This window comes from Netta rufina (genome assembly GCF_964035555.1).
Source record: "Netta rufina genome assembly, chromosome: 20".
Lineage (NCBI taxonomy): Eukaryota > Metazoa > Chordata > Aves > Anseriformes > Anatidae > Netta > Netta rufina.
The window spans coordinates 10720803-10735624 of record NC_140144.1 but is presented as its reverse complement, the minus strand read 5'-3'; the positions used below and the strand labels follow the sequence as shown (position 1 = coordinate 10735624).

Genomic DNA, 14822 nt, shown 5'->3' with positions numbered 1-14822 from the left:
CTTTAGTCCTTTCTGTTATTCCTTATTGCATTCCAGACAACATGGGTGGGTCCTGTCTTCTCTAAAAAGCATCGTACATCTGCAGTGTTATGTAATTAACAGTAGTGATGTTGGTACCATCATAGGCTTGTCAGATGGATATATTTAATTTTTTTTCTACCCTCTTCCTTGCATTTTTGTAGGTACCTGATCATCAGACAGTAAAGTTGAGTAATGTAGGAGAGAACAAACATTATGAAGTAGCAAAGAAATGTGTTGAGGATTTAGCACTCTACTTAAAGCCATTAAGTGGAGGAAAAGGTGAGTTTCTCCTGAACAGCAGAATTTTGATGCAGCAGATTGGCTTACTTTTAACAGCATTATGTTTTCAGCATTGATTTTAGGCTTCAGTGGGATAATTCTCATTTTCAGAATAAAATTTCCCTTATGTCTTTAAAAGCTTATTCACACCTGTCACACTTGGTTCTTAATTTCAAGTTTACAAAATACTCTTATTTAATAATATTTCCATGTACTAACTTTGTATTAAAGCAGAACTTTCCTCAAAGGAAGGGTTTGACGTCAATTTAAGACTCTAATTAAAATTCTTTTTGATAATGAGTTGCCCAGAATTGCCCAAGAGAAAGGAAGATACCTGTGATTAGATTCAAGTCTGAGAGACATACATATACTATTAGACATTTTTGTTTGCCTTGTTTAGATTAATTTGCCTGATAAAAAGCAGTAGTTTACCTTTTCTTTCCTTCCTTGTAGGTGTTGCTAGCTTGAATCAGAGTGCACTGAGCCGTCCAATGCAAAGGAAGCTTGTGACACTAGTGAATTGTCAACTGGTAGAGGAAGAGGGTCGGGTTCGAGCTATGAGGGCAGCTCGATCACTGGGAGAGAGAACTGTTACAGAACTGATCTTGCAGCACCAAAATCCTCAGCAGCTTTCTGCCAACCTTTGGGCTGCTGTCAGGGCACGGGGATGTCAGTTTCTAGGGCCAGGTAAGGTAATTGCAGAATCTGCAACAGAGTATGTTCAGCTGTACCTTTTCCTAATGCAAAAACTTTCCTTGGAAGTTTCTTCTGTGCAGCTGAAAGTGCCATTACTTCTGGTTTTCAACTTTAAGCTAAGAAGAAAGGGAAAAGAAAAAAAAAACAAAACTACAAGTTAATAGAATTTGCTTTCTTAAAAGGTTTGGGTTTTTTTCTGCCTTATTGACTGTTCTTTGAAATGGTGAGGAATTATTTAAAAACTCCCAGCAAAGAAGAGTAAATAAACATGCTTTCTGCACAGCCTGTAATGCAGTGCAACTAACATAGACTAGTTGTACTGCTACCTGTGATCAGAATTTGATAGAAAACTGCAAATGTTCTCCTGTTCATCCAGTAGGTGTAAGTACACTCAGCCTAACTTTAATTGCAGCATACTTTATTTTTAAATTTTATAATGATGGTGTTTCTATCTTCAATACAAACAACAAATTCTTAAAGTATGCTGCAAAAGTAAGCACGGAGATGGGAAGGAAGTTGCGTTTAAACTGGAAGTATTCCTCTCACGATTCTGATAATTGATGGTAGCGTTGCTGTGCCATTCTCATATTCTGTACAGCTTCATGGTGTAGCGTTGTTGAAATGTCCAAAATGACAAAGGCTATAAGACTACACAGTAGAAAAAAGTATAAAAGGTGCACCAGTGATACTTTTATTACTGAAAATCAGTCTTAGCTCTTTAAATTTGCTGTATAAGTATTGTTCTAAATAATCTTTCTAAATTTCTTAAAATATGTTTACAAAGCTTTTTTTTAATGATTAGTGAAATAAAGTAGTAACGAGTTAAGTTTGAGATAATTCATATGTTCCTACTTACGGTGTTAATGTATGGTAGCCTTACTGGTTTCTGGCAACGTATTTCTATGCCTATCTTATGTTTTGCTGTGTTAAAGCTATGCAAGAAGAAGCACTGAAACTTGTATTACTGGCATTGGAAGATGGCTCTGCGCTCTCAAGAAAAGTTCTGGTACTTTTTGTTGTGCAAAGGCTAGAACCAAGATTTCCTCAGGCCTCTAAAACAAGCATTGGTCATGTTGTGCAGCTACTGTATAGAGCATCATGCTTTAAGGTAAAACACCTCAATTAACTTCAAAATATTTGAAGTTTGTTACTGTGAACTAGTGCAATTCCAAAGAACCCTTCCTGTGATTAATCCTTCATCTATAAAATGTTACGTAAATTCAGTTTCTACACATTGGAATAGTGTAGAGAATATAGCATAAAACTGACACGAAGTAGTTTAAATATTGAAGTTCTCTGCCAAAGGAACAAATAGTCACATGTGGAAGTAGCTGGAATCAATTCTGGAATTACCACTCATTCCTAATTGCTGTTCTTCCTCTGGAAATTCTCTCCTAAATACAGAGGCATGAAACATGACACTCCGAGCCTGTGTCAGGAAGAAGTAAAATATTGTCACTTTTGGCTTTGTTTTTTGTTTGTTTTTGAATCACAGTTAAGAACACGGTTATCATAATATCTAATATTTAATGTCACTAAACAAACATCGTGAAATCTGTTGCCGCCTTTTATGACAACTGTCTTAATATTTATAGTGGCCTCTCAGGTTAATATTGTACTCCTTAAATGCCACTATCTTCAATTTTTTCTTCTTCTGTATCATTTAAGTCAATTCTGGAGTCTTTCTTGTTTCTTTGTCATCTACTATTGCTGGGCAGCAACAGCTACTGGTAGAACTAGTAAATATCTTATCAGATAACTGATTTGTATGTTCTGTGACTTAAGCAAATCTGATTGACTACTAAGTTGGAAGTAGTGGAGTTGATATCACAGGTTTTTTTACTAGTGACCCTGTAAAATCTTGAAGAGCTGGCTGTTTTGCATGTATGCGCTGCAAGCAGATGAACAAACACACAAAAAAAAAAAAAGCATATGGTAAATATCCAGCAGTAATATACTTCTGTGTTTTGTGCTGGGTAGCTCTTTTTCTGGTAGTCTTAGAGATTTTTTTGTTAAAGAAGGAGTGTTTACATATCGCTGTTTATTAGGTCACTAAAAGGGATGAAGATTCTTCTCTGATGCAACTTAAAGAAGAGTTTCGGAGTTACGAGGCTTTGCGGAGAGAGCATGATGCCCAAATTGTTCACATTGCCATGGAAGCAGGACTTCGAATATCACCAGAACAATGGTCTTCCCTTCTTTATGGTGACTTGGCACATAAATCACACATGCAATCCATTATCGACAAGGTTTGTCAAGGGGATGGTTTTAGTATCTTTGTGGTATTATATTTGACTGTTAAATGTTATACTGAAAATCCAAGAACTACTTCAGTTACTTTTTTGTCTTTGGTTTTATCAAATATTGATTAAAACTAGAATGAAGACTTTTCCTCACTGTAGTGTACTCTTCATATGAAGACATTTTGTTTTCTAGTATAGTGTTTTTTTGTGTCTTATGATGAAGCTTCATAGGGCAGATTCTGAGTTGAGAAATGAAATTTCTCTCCACTGATACTTGCTATGTACTATCTGAAGACACTGCTTATTGCATTTAGGAACCAATGTAATGAAAATCTTCTTAAAATTAGCAGTTCACAGCTGTATGATGCAACACACTAATACTTAGTTTGTTTTCAGCTCCAATCTCCAGAGTCTTTTGCGAAGAGTGTACAAGAATTGACAATTGTCTTGCAGCGCACGGGCGATCCTGCAAATTTAAACAGGCTCAGGCCTCATTTGGAGCTCCTGGCAAATATAGATCCAAATCCAGGTATGCAAATGAATCTTATTTTAAGATCTCTTCACATTCTTCCTATCTAGCAAAGTAAATTATATAAGATAACCTCTGTTCCTAGTTTCAAAATTCCTGTTAATTAATGTAGCGTATCATAAACTCTTCTTCAGGATTCTCTGAATTCTATGCTACTTTAGTGTTTTGGTAGAGTTGTCTCATTTATGATACACTTAGAATTATTGACAGAGACAAGCCTGCTTTTTAATAACTTTAGATGCAGCATCTCCAACATGGGAGCAGCTGGAAAATGCAATGGTGGCTGTAAAGACTGTGGTACATGGATTGGTGGATTTCATTCAGAATTACAGTAGAAAAGGACATGAAACTCCACAGGTAACTATATTTGACTATTGTATGATATGTCTTAATCTACCACTTACAGAAAGATGCAATTTTGGAAAAAAAAATAAATTAAAAAAAATGGTTAACCTGAAATATTAATGGCATTTTCTGTGGAATAATCAGTGGTACTGTTAACTGTTGCATTCAGGTTTTGAAAACGTAAAGTTTCTGAATATGGAATACAGGAGAGCTTACTGAAGTGAGATTCATACAATAGCATAGTACTTAACCCATCAATAAGAGATTTCCTTAGTTTTCTGATTAAAGATGCAAAATTTTAAAACTTCTTAAATGTGTGTATTTTTAGGCTATTTTTGTCTTTTCATTGGTGTATAAGCGGAATGTCTTTTATTTGTGTTTCTTAAGCCACAACCAAATAGCAAATACAAAACAAGTATGTGCCGAGACCTTCGACAGCAAGGGGGATGTCCAAGAGGAACCAACTGTACTTTTGCTCATTCTCAGGAAGAGCTTGAAAAGTGAGTATAGGAGACTCTTTTTTTTTTTTTAACCCAATTTAAATCCAAGCAGTTTTCCTTAGAACTTTGAAAATGGTTTCTTCTATGCATTTATTCATTCTAAATGGGTTCATGAATGTCTTGAAGTGACAACTTGTAATGTGAACTTGAAGGTACAGTAAAGCAATGCCTGGAAACTAATTGCATTTTTTTTTTTAATAAAATTTTACTTTATATTATCACTATATATTATGAAACATTGTAGGTTCAGTCTGTCAGGGATTGGTTATACTGTCCACAGGGGAAAGAATGTTAATTATATTTTAATTAAGTAGTAAATTGAGTTTTTTAGATAATATGTAACATATGCATTTTTAAAACTGTTTTCATGCAAATCCACTTCCAAAGAACTGCAGAAGTGAATCTTCTTAGAGGAGGTGGTTTTTGGTTACAGGGAAAACACTGATGTTCTACTTGCAGATTCGGCCAAACTGTTGAAAATAAATACCAGTGTAAGCTCCTGTAATTTTTGGTTATAATATTTATCTCAATCCCTCTCTTTAGTCAGTTTTACAAATAAATCAAACTGTACAATAAGCATTTCTTTAATCATCTGTCTTTTCTGTGTTTGCATATGTTTGTTTGTAGATACCGCCTGAGGAACAAAAAAATCAGTGCAACAGTGAGAACGTTCCCCCTTCTAAATAAAGTTGGCGTAAATAGCACTGTCTCGACCACTACGGGAAACGTAATTTCTGTCATAGGAAGCCCTGAAGCAACAGGGAAGATGGTGCCGAGTAGTAATGGAATAGCTAATCTAGAAAGTGGTGTTCCCCAGCTGATCCCTCGCTGTGCAGACACCTCTTTGAGAGCTTTGGAGAACACCAAGAAGGGAGGGAAGACTGGAGCCAATGGCCAGAACGTTTCGGGATCCCCTACAGAATCACTACCTGAAAAGTTGGTAACATTTTTTTTTTTTCATAAAAATAACTAACCACAATATTTTGTCTTTAGATTATCAAGGCAAGAAAGCTTGTGGATCAGAGATAATAGGTACAATTCTGGTCCTAGCTTACTGTTGCTGGTGTTGCTTACTGACTATGGAGTTGTGCAAGATCTTGTACTGCAGTGCGGACATCATACAGAATTTGGATTCAAGCAGTCAGAGCAAACATCAGTTGTTTTAGCTGTTGAATAGTTCTATGTAATATAAATTTTGCAAATCTCTCTCTATATCTTTTACTCTGTTGTTCTCAACTGATATATAACTTAGTATTGAGCTATTACATAAAAACAAAACAAAAAAATGGTACTCAAAATTTGATATTCATGCAGAAGTTTGTGTTTTTTTTCCTTAAATCAAGAAAAATCTCTTTATAATAAATCCCTTTATAGTCCTGGAAACCTTCCAGGTTTCGGGTTTTCCCTTAAAAATGCTTAGGTACTTCTTTAAGAAACACTGAACCTCTCAATTTTTCAAAGCCTTTGTCTTTACCAGAGTACGCTTAGAAGTAGTACGTAAGCTTATGAGGGTATACCAGAACCATCTATATATGCTTTTGAGTTCTTTTATGAGAGTCTGAGATTTGATAATATCATCAGTTTGGGGTGTTAAATTAAAATTTCAGAGCAAATGACTTCACCTAACTTTTCACTATCCATAGGAGTGTGTACACAGAATGCTGATTACCTGAAATAAGTTAAGGTCTGCTTAAAAATTCCTTGGTAATCCTTTTTCAGTAAAATTGGTTCTCCACCCAAGACTCCTGTAAGCCAGGCGGCAGCTACCTCAGCTGGTCCTCCCAACATTGGAACAGAAGTGAACTCTGTGCCTCCAAAATCCAGCCAGTTTGTTCCCAGAGTACCTGTCTACCCTCCACATTCTGATAATGTTCAATATTTCCAAGATCCCAGGACTCAGTTGTCGTATGAAGTTCCACAGTACCCCCAGACAGGTGAGTGAGATGCACACCGAGACGATAGGTCTGAATTCTCATCTAGATAAACCTGCGTGTTGTGTGCTAAGAAATAACTGGTTTCATTTTAGTGGATTTCTTTCAGTTTTGTGGATTTCATATCAGCTGAATCTTCATTTGGTAGAATACTGTTCCACTGCTGAATATGGGAGGGACCTGTAGTCTGCTTCCAGTATTGGTGATTCTTGGTTTTGAGTGCTGTATATTATGCAACTTGTACCTTGATAATCCAGAGCTTGAACCTCAGTATCTCTCATGTACTTCTTCCTTCATTAGCATTTAAACAGGTTTAGTTAGGCTCACTCACCTTGTGCCCTATCCATGGAGGATAGCTGTAGCCAGGATTCAGACCCAGAGGCATTGCTTGCTTCTAGTAGTGTTTAATAAACAAGAGAAATGCCCTGCTGGATTACATGTATTATTAGGAGTGTTTTTTTTTTCCTGCTTTAGTCATTCAGAGTCATGGGGAAGAACAGTGTTTTCATGTACTATGATGCTCTTACCTCTTTGTATTTGCTCAGATGTTTTTGAAAGGTTTCAATTATCTTTTTAGGTTGCCATATGCATGTTTATATTCAAACTATTAAGACTTCGTTCTAGCATCAGGTCATTCACAAGCTATCAGAACAAATGTTAGAGGTGTTCAGGCAACTCTCTCCAATGAAAAGGAGTAAACCAAGTGTGAAATGGTTACTTAGAAACCTTTGAAATTATTTATTTTTAGCAGTATAGCTTTTATTTTAGAGGTGCTATTTTAACTGTGTATATAAAGAAGTGTTTAAAATGCTGACTTTTTAGTTACATAGACAGTTAAACTGCAGTATCTGGGAGCAATGGCAGAGAAAGTTGGTTTTCCAGATTGGGTCATGCTAGTAAAGGGTCAGCACTGCAACTGCAAATGTGGTTGTCATACATGAAATTATATTCCATTAAAGAGATGATAGGGTCAGTAGTGAGTTTGTAGAAATGTTACACTTCATTCTCTAAAGGTGTAATGCTTTACTTAATGCTATTTGCAGTTTTAGAAGGTGTAAATTTATGGGTCATTTGTGGTCACATTAAATATACCTTTTTCCAATTTTCAAGGCTATTATCCACCACCTCCAACAGTACCAGCTGGCGTGGCTCCCTGTGTTCCTCGCTTTGTGAGGTCCAATAATGTTCCAGAATCCTCCCTCCCACCTGCTTCCGTGCCATATGCCGATCATTACAGTACATTTCCCCCTCGAGATCGACTGAATTCTCCCTACCAACCTCCTCCTCCGCAGCCGTATGGACCAGTTCCTCCTGTCCCTTCTGGAATGTATGCTCCAGTTTATGACAGCAGGCGCATCTGGCGCCCACAGATGTATCCACGAGATGATATGATTAGGAGCAATTCTTTACCTCCCATGGATGTGATGCACTCATCTGTCTATCAGACATCATTACGTGAGAGATACAACTCTTTGGATGGGTATTACTCTGTGGCTTGTCAACCCCCAAATGAACAGAGGACTGTGCCTTTACCAAGGGTAAGTGAGAGCCAGAAAGGGAGAGATTAAGGCTTTATTCTAAAGGTCATTACTGAAGAGTTGGTAAATAATTAGCATAGGCCTCCTCTGTTTAGTTGAGGTTACAGAGATAAGAAATTAGACCTGGACAAAGTTTTTGTTCTGTTTTACAAACAAAATAAATTGAGCCTGTGAAATAGATTACTGTAATCTGGATTAGGACCAGAGCAGTGCTGCCTCTGGAATTCCTGTACAGGTCGATTGAATTCATTACATATTGATTGAGTTCATTACATATTTTAAGATTTGATTTACCATACATGGACTGGATTTTCCTCCAGATCCTTGCAGGATTCTTCTAGTAATATCACTGGAAAATTACAGTTCCAAGGGAATATGTTGTCCAGGTGTGTCTACTGCAAGTATTTACCTTTTGGTTAGAGTATGGCAGAATAAACAGAACTATCTTTATTATTGCTAGGAGCCTTGTGGTCACTTGAAGACTGGTTACGATGAGCAATTAAGACGGAAGCCAGAGCAATGGGCACAATACCACACACAGAAAACTCCTCTTGTGTCGTCAGCCCTTCATATGGCAACACCATCTCCAACACCACCTTCTCCTCTCTTCAGTGTAGATTTCAGCACAGAGGTGGGAAGCCAAAGAACTTCTTTATTTTCCCTTCCTATTTCTGTAAGAAGCCATTTAATATTTCTAGTAAAGATTTTCCTTCTGCCATCTATTGTTCAGAAAATGAATTCCTTCTTTTAGCAAGAGGAGAGTAGTATCTAATCATGAATACATTCAATTTGTTGTTAAGCTGATGCTAAACGTGATTGCTGAAAAACTACAAAAAGCGAAGAGGTCAATTCAATTTCCTTTCATTAAAGGAAATATAACTACGTTGAACTTGCTTTGTGAATTTCACAGAGTGAGTTTGTTGTTTTGTGTTTGTTTTTTTTTTTTATTCTCCACACATAGGAAACAATGGTTGTTTTCCACTAAGGACCTTCCTTAACATATTCCAAATTGGCATTATGGCATGATGTGTAGACTGAATCAACCTGCAAAAATGCTTGTCAAATCCTAGAGAATATATACCCATTAAAAGTGACAAAAGATACTGGCAGAATATTGTGTACCTATGCGACACAGTTCTGTAAGCAAGAATGGAAATTTACCAAATAGGAATTGTGTGCTTTAAGTGTGGGGGGTAAAAAATAAAAAATGAAAAAAATCATTGTTTTCTATACATGTAACTTAAATGCATCCAAGAAATTCTTTTGAGAATGAGAACCACTGTACCAAGCACTCTTTGCTGTAGATTACTGGTTTCACTGTTCACATTTGAGGCGTTCTACTGTAATTATTCAGAATAGGTCTTGTAAGGTAGATAAACCTGAAGTCCTTCATGGGTGTATTCAAGGTATATCAGGATTTAGGTCTTCATCCAGGTTGGAGTGTTCTGAGTCGTACTTCTATCTGCCACTGGCTTCTACAGTAAAGAAAAATGCATGGCTTCCTCTGAATTAACTTACTGTAGGTAATCACACGGAGAAACCCACTGCTAATATAGCGACACTGATTTCAGCCTCTTATCTTGGCAGGTCAGACAGTTACTTGTACTGGGAAAGCCTTACCCTTCTTGGACAGCTGTCAGCTGCACTGGTTTAAAATTTGATTGTTGCATGGGTTATGCTGTCCCTGAGTCAAGTCTTGAACATGGATATACCTCCTTGGTTGACTTTTGAGATAATATGATTAAATAGCAGTAAATGTCTTTTCTTATTTTAAGACTGAATTCCCTGTTTTTCTTATTTATTACTTATTTATTCCCTTTTCTGTAGTTCTCAGAGAGTGTCAGTGATTTGAGTGGAACTAAATTTGAGGAAGACCATCTCTCTCACTATTCACCGTGGTCTTGTGGCACTATTGGCTCTTGTATAAATGCTATCGACTCAGAGCCCAAGGATGTGATTGCCAATTCAAATGCCGTGTTAATGGTAGGGGTTTTCTGCATGTTATCTCATTAGTGTAATGATACTTACATGCTGAAGTGTCTTCTGTTTGATTAAACAAGCCTTTTTTTCTTTTATTGACAGCTTCTATTCTTAGTATTTTAGTTTAAAGTAGCTTGGCCCATCTGAAATTGTTTGGAGTACCTCTTCCCAGTTTTGTAAACAAACTACATGTTTATGTCAGTGACAGGACGTAGTGCCAGGAATAAAATTCTCAGACATCTGAAGCAACCATGTTAATAACACATCCCTCTAAATCAAATTTGTATTCAAAATGTTTTGAGTAGATGGTCTATAAATGGATTGGATTCACTAATTTTCTTTAAATGTATTCTCTAATTATTGGAGTGATGGGATAAAAATGTTGACTTCTCAATCCTGTCTCTTTTATCAACTTTTTATCATCTGATTTTAATGAGTGGGGGGAAAAAAATGAAGTACTTCAGGAAACAAAAAAAGAAATGTAGTAGGAATCGTGGCACACAGCTTACTTTTGGAAGGCTGAGAGCTTATGCTTTTTAGAGACTTTCTGTTATACAGTGTAGCAGGTTACCTTTATGTCCTGTGTAGAACATACAACCAAATCTTATAATTTCTCAAGTGTTTTTAATACTTCCTCCTAATACAGGAAATGGTACTGAAGGACCTTAAAGCAATAGTGGAACATTTTCTGCCTGGAAATACTAGCTTGGAAAAAAAATAGTTCTAATACTGGCAATAGCTTTCTTACGGTCAGTTTGCTGTTAAAAGGCAATAGTGAAATCATCGTGGTCCATCCTGGCTCTCTAGTGGAACTGTTTTTCTTCACTGTATTCAGCAACAGTAGTCAGAAAGTCATTTGCCATCTGAGTTATAGGAATGACCTCAAACAAGTCTGTGTATCTCTTTGTTTCTTAAATACATAGGATTTGGACAGCGGGGATGTTAAAAGAAGAGTGCATTTATTTGAAACTCAGAGAAGGGCAAAGGAAGAAGATCCTATAATCCCGTTTAGCGATGGACCGATCATTTCCAAGTGGGGTGCAATCTCCAGGTCATCCCGTACAGGTTATCACACAACAGATCCTATTCAGGCCACTGCTTCCCAAGGAAGTGCAACTAAGCCCATCAGTGTATCAGGTACAAGTACAGGCTTCCTATTGACAACGTAGCATATATCACGAGCATTTCTTCATGCTTATATTTATTACAGCAATGAAGATGTAAAAAACTAAAATACCTGTATGTTCTACTTCTTAAGAACAGATATATATATATATATATGTGTGTGTATATATGTATATAAAAATATGAGATAATGCAAACATATTTTAAATTGTTATAGATTATGTCCCTTATGTCAATGCCGTTGACTCGAGATGGAGTTCGTATGGCTCGGATTCCACTTCATCAGCACGTTATGCAGAACGGTATGGACTTGTCCTTGGTATAGTCAGTTAATTTTTTTTTTGTAGCTGGCTAATGTTTAATATCCCTGAATGTAATTTAAAAAAATATTTACTAATAGACCTTCTTAATTTTTAAAGCAATAGATTTTTTCTATCCATCATAAAGACTTTGAAAAACTAAGTTAAAACTTGTGTAGTCTTTAATACTAAATACAGGAATAATATCAGATTACTAGCAATGTTACTCTTGAGACACCTAATCAAAGAATTAGTCAGGTACTGCCAAGCTATCATGTCCAAATCTGATCTTGACTAGTTCAAATTTTCTTGCCACTTCTTACCAATAAGTATGTTTGCTTCATATGATGCTTTGGGGTACTGTTAATATACCCCTTTCCTCCCTTGCCATGAAGATGAAGAGTCATGTAGTACCTTAGTCATGTAGTTTGTCCAAAAACCTGATACTGATAGACTGTTTTTTTTGTCCTTTGATTTAGAAAACTTGCTTTTAATTCCCAGTTTTACCTTCTTTTCTCTTAAAGGGACAGATTCATAGTTACAGATTTGTCTGGTCACAGAAAGCATTCCAGCACTGGAGATTTATTAAGTATTGAATTACAGCAGGTAAGATCAGATATACCATGTGCTTAAAAAAAAAAAGATCAAATAAACATTCTTGATATAACCTACAGAAAATAGTGCAATTAACAAGATGATAAGTAAGTTACCTAGGCATGAGTACCACGGTGCTTCCTGGGGTGCAGGTGCATAAGGACAGCTAGTATGACCTGTTCCGTTGACATCAATAAGACCATTTTTGGGATAAAGTAGTGGACTTGGTAAATGTCAGTAGATAAAGAGCAAAATAGATGTTGGACATCAAAGGAATACATAATTACCCATCTGGAGTGAGAGCTGTTCATTTGTAAGCTGTTTTTATATTGCTGTTTGACAATGTGTTCCAAGTATACTGGTAGGTAACTGGTATGTTTCTTTCCATAGGCCAAAAGTAACTCGTTATTACTTCAGAGAGAGGCGAATGCACTAGCCATGCAGCAGAAGTGGAATTCTGTAGATGAAGGCAGTCGCCTTACCTTAAATCTTTTAAGCAAGGAAATTGATTTGAGGAATGGTGAGGTAAAGCAAGGGGTAATTGGGATTAAACAAATCTTTGTTGTTTTTTTTTGTGTGTATATATGTACATATGCACACACAAACACCCTCTCAAATCTAATGTTCTCAAACATTTATAATTTGTTCTGTGCAAGTTAAGTTGCTATTGTTATTACACCCAGTTGTTTCCCAAGATCAAGTAGGTACACCTGCTGTGCTGTTGCTCCAGTCATCCATTTGCAAAATGGGAAGAATGTGACCATTGATCTTCATGTGATACTTTCTCTTTGCTCTACTTGTGCATGTTAAAAATCTAAAACTTCTGTTAATTGGCTACAGAAATTTCAAATCAGTATTTGTTGTCTGTATCACTGCTTTGTGAACTTTATGCTGTGTGTCCTGTTTTGCCTATACCCAAAGTTTTGTGATTAACTAGCTCTTTTGTATCATAGAATTGTTGTGTCCTAGAAATGCACCTTCTGTTTTCACTTTAGTATTTAAGTGTTGTGTGAAGCAGGTGAAAAGCCAACTTGATATTTACAGAAAGTATTTTATTCTTTTCTAGACTGATTATACTGAAGACTGTGCAGATGCAAAGCCAGATCGAGACATTGAATTGGAGCTGTCAGCCCTAGATACAGATGAACCTGATGGGCAGGGTGAACAAATAGAAGTAAGTTAACAATCTGTGTCTAAAAAGGTCTCTGAATCCTTTCATTAATTAGTCAAAAACAATTTAACACTTTTCTTTGTGCAGTAGTAGATTATGTTGATAGCAAAGCCTTTTGTCTTACTCTTTGTACTGATATCAAGCATTTGTCTTACTTTAACACTAGGGATCTCATACTTCTTATTCAGATACTGTTAATATGTGGCTGTTAATAATAGCTAAGTTAAAAGCCAGCTGACTGTTGCTGTGGTAGCTTTCAGTTTTTTACTCTTTACTTTTTAATAGCATTAGTCATGTGGGAAATCTATTCCTTTCCCCTTCCTCTTCAGCATTGAAGCTATAATTTAAGAATGTTTTACATTGAAAATCACATTTAAATGTGATCTTAAATTTTTTAAGATCACATTTTATTTTTTAATCTTTTTTTTTCCTTTTTGATATCCTTTGTTTGAAAAGGACTGAAGAATTTGGAAGCTATTTTCCTTCCTTCTTATACAAATAATTGTGTAAGGACAAATAATTGTGTGTCCCTTGTGAATTCTAATAAACAGAATATGGTGCCTAAACTTCTGGGATTAGCTGTAATTTCAAACAGTTGATCAGCGTGTAATCTAGATATGATCTTATGATCTCTTCTGTAATCTGCCTCTTATGTCAGCTTTATAGCTGGAAAATGATGGAGATGGTCAAAGCACTCCTGAAATGCCTGATGAGGAGGTCACACCTGCAGCTAAGGAGCTTCTTGAAAAAGTTCTGTTTCAATTTCAGTCCTCTAAGGAATTCACAGTTTATATCACATTACTTCTATTAAAAAAAAAAAAAAAAAAGCTATGTTAGAGATACCTGAAGTGATAGGCAAAAATGAAACATGAGCACTTCTATATTAAAATGTGATAGACGTACCAATAGTCTGAAATAAAAATCAAAAGTCACATGGAGACAGTTTCCAGCAGCTTTATGTAGTGGAACATAATAGGAGAATTTGAAGTTGTTAGCAACAGTGTTGATGGACATTTCTCCTTTTCTCCTGTAGGAGATTCTGGATATACAGCTAGGTATTAGTTCTCAAGATGATCAGCTGCTCAATGGAACAACTGTAGAGAACGGGCATCCACTAAAGCAGCACCAGAAAGAATCTATGGAACAGAAGAGACAAAGTTTAGGTGAAGACCTTGTGATTCTGTGAGTGTTAGACAAAACAGCAGTGTCTGCCAGTCTTAGACAAACAGCAGCATCAAAGTAGTTGAAGTGTGGTTGTTTAAGGATGAACTACATACCTTCTCAGACTTGGGGTAGACATCTGCATTGTGTATACATGGTGAAGTGAGAAGAACCTGTTAAGAAATCAAGTTAGGTCACAAATGTGAAAGTCACAGGATGGTACCATTGTTTGTACGCATTGTTGTTATCATATATGCTGAAACGTGTCACAGCTGTTAAAAATACCTTTCACATGTTCAGTAAGCAAAAAATGCAGAAGTATTTTTATAGTTGCCAGAAATTTCGAAAAATTTCAAAAGGTTAAGTTTCAGACTGTTTGCACAAATCTCCATAGAGAGGTAGTTTTTAAA

General features: G+C 36.2%; 1 protein-coding gene across 3 annotated transcripts in view; it reads left to right on the top strand.

Annotated features, from left to right (window-relative positions):
• RC3H2 (ring finger and CCCH-type domains 2) overlaps nt 1-14822 on the top strand; it is a 29643-nt gene that overhangs the window by 9295 nt on the left and 5526 nt on the right. Inside the window, exons 3-20 of one of the 3 annotated variants that reach the window (XM_084299012.1) lie at nt 183-300; nt 754-987; nt 1929-2104; nt 3045-3245; nt 3636-3768; nt 4007-4125; nt 4501-4613; nt 5241-5549; nt 6333-6547; nt 7655-8082; nt 8543-8713; nt 9910-10065; nt 10986-11199; nt 11405-11489; nt 12011-12092; nt 12471-12605; nt 13147-13254; nt 14285-14433. In XM_084299012.1, the coding sequence (XP_084155138.1) occupies nt 183-300; nt 754-987; nt 1929-2104; nt 3045-3245; nt 3636-3768; nt 4007-4125; nt 4501-4613; nt 5241-5549; nt 6333-6547; nt 7655-8082; nt 8543-8713; nt 9910-10065; nt 10986-11199; nt 11405-11489; nt 12011-12092; nt 12471-12605; nt 13147-13254; nt 14285-14433 (3146 nt within the window). The remainder of the gene's footprint in view (nt 1-182; nt 301-753; nt 988-1928; nt 2105-3044; nt 3246-3635; nt 3769-4006; nt 4126-4500; nt 4614-5240; nt 5550-6332; nt 6548-7654; nt 8083-8542; nt 8714-9909; nt 10066-10985; nt 11200-11404; nt 11490-12010; nt 12093-12470; nt 12606-13146; nt 13255-14284; nt 14434-14822) is intronic. The other 2 variants (XM_084299014.1, XM_084299013.1) reach the window with 2 other exon arrangements.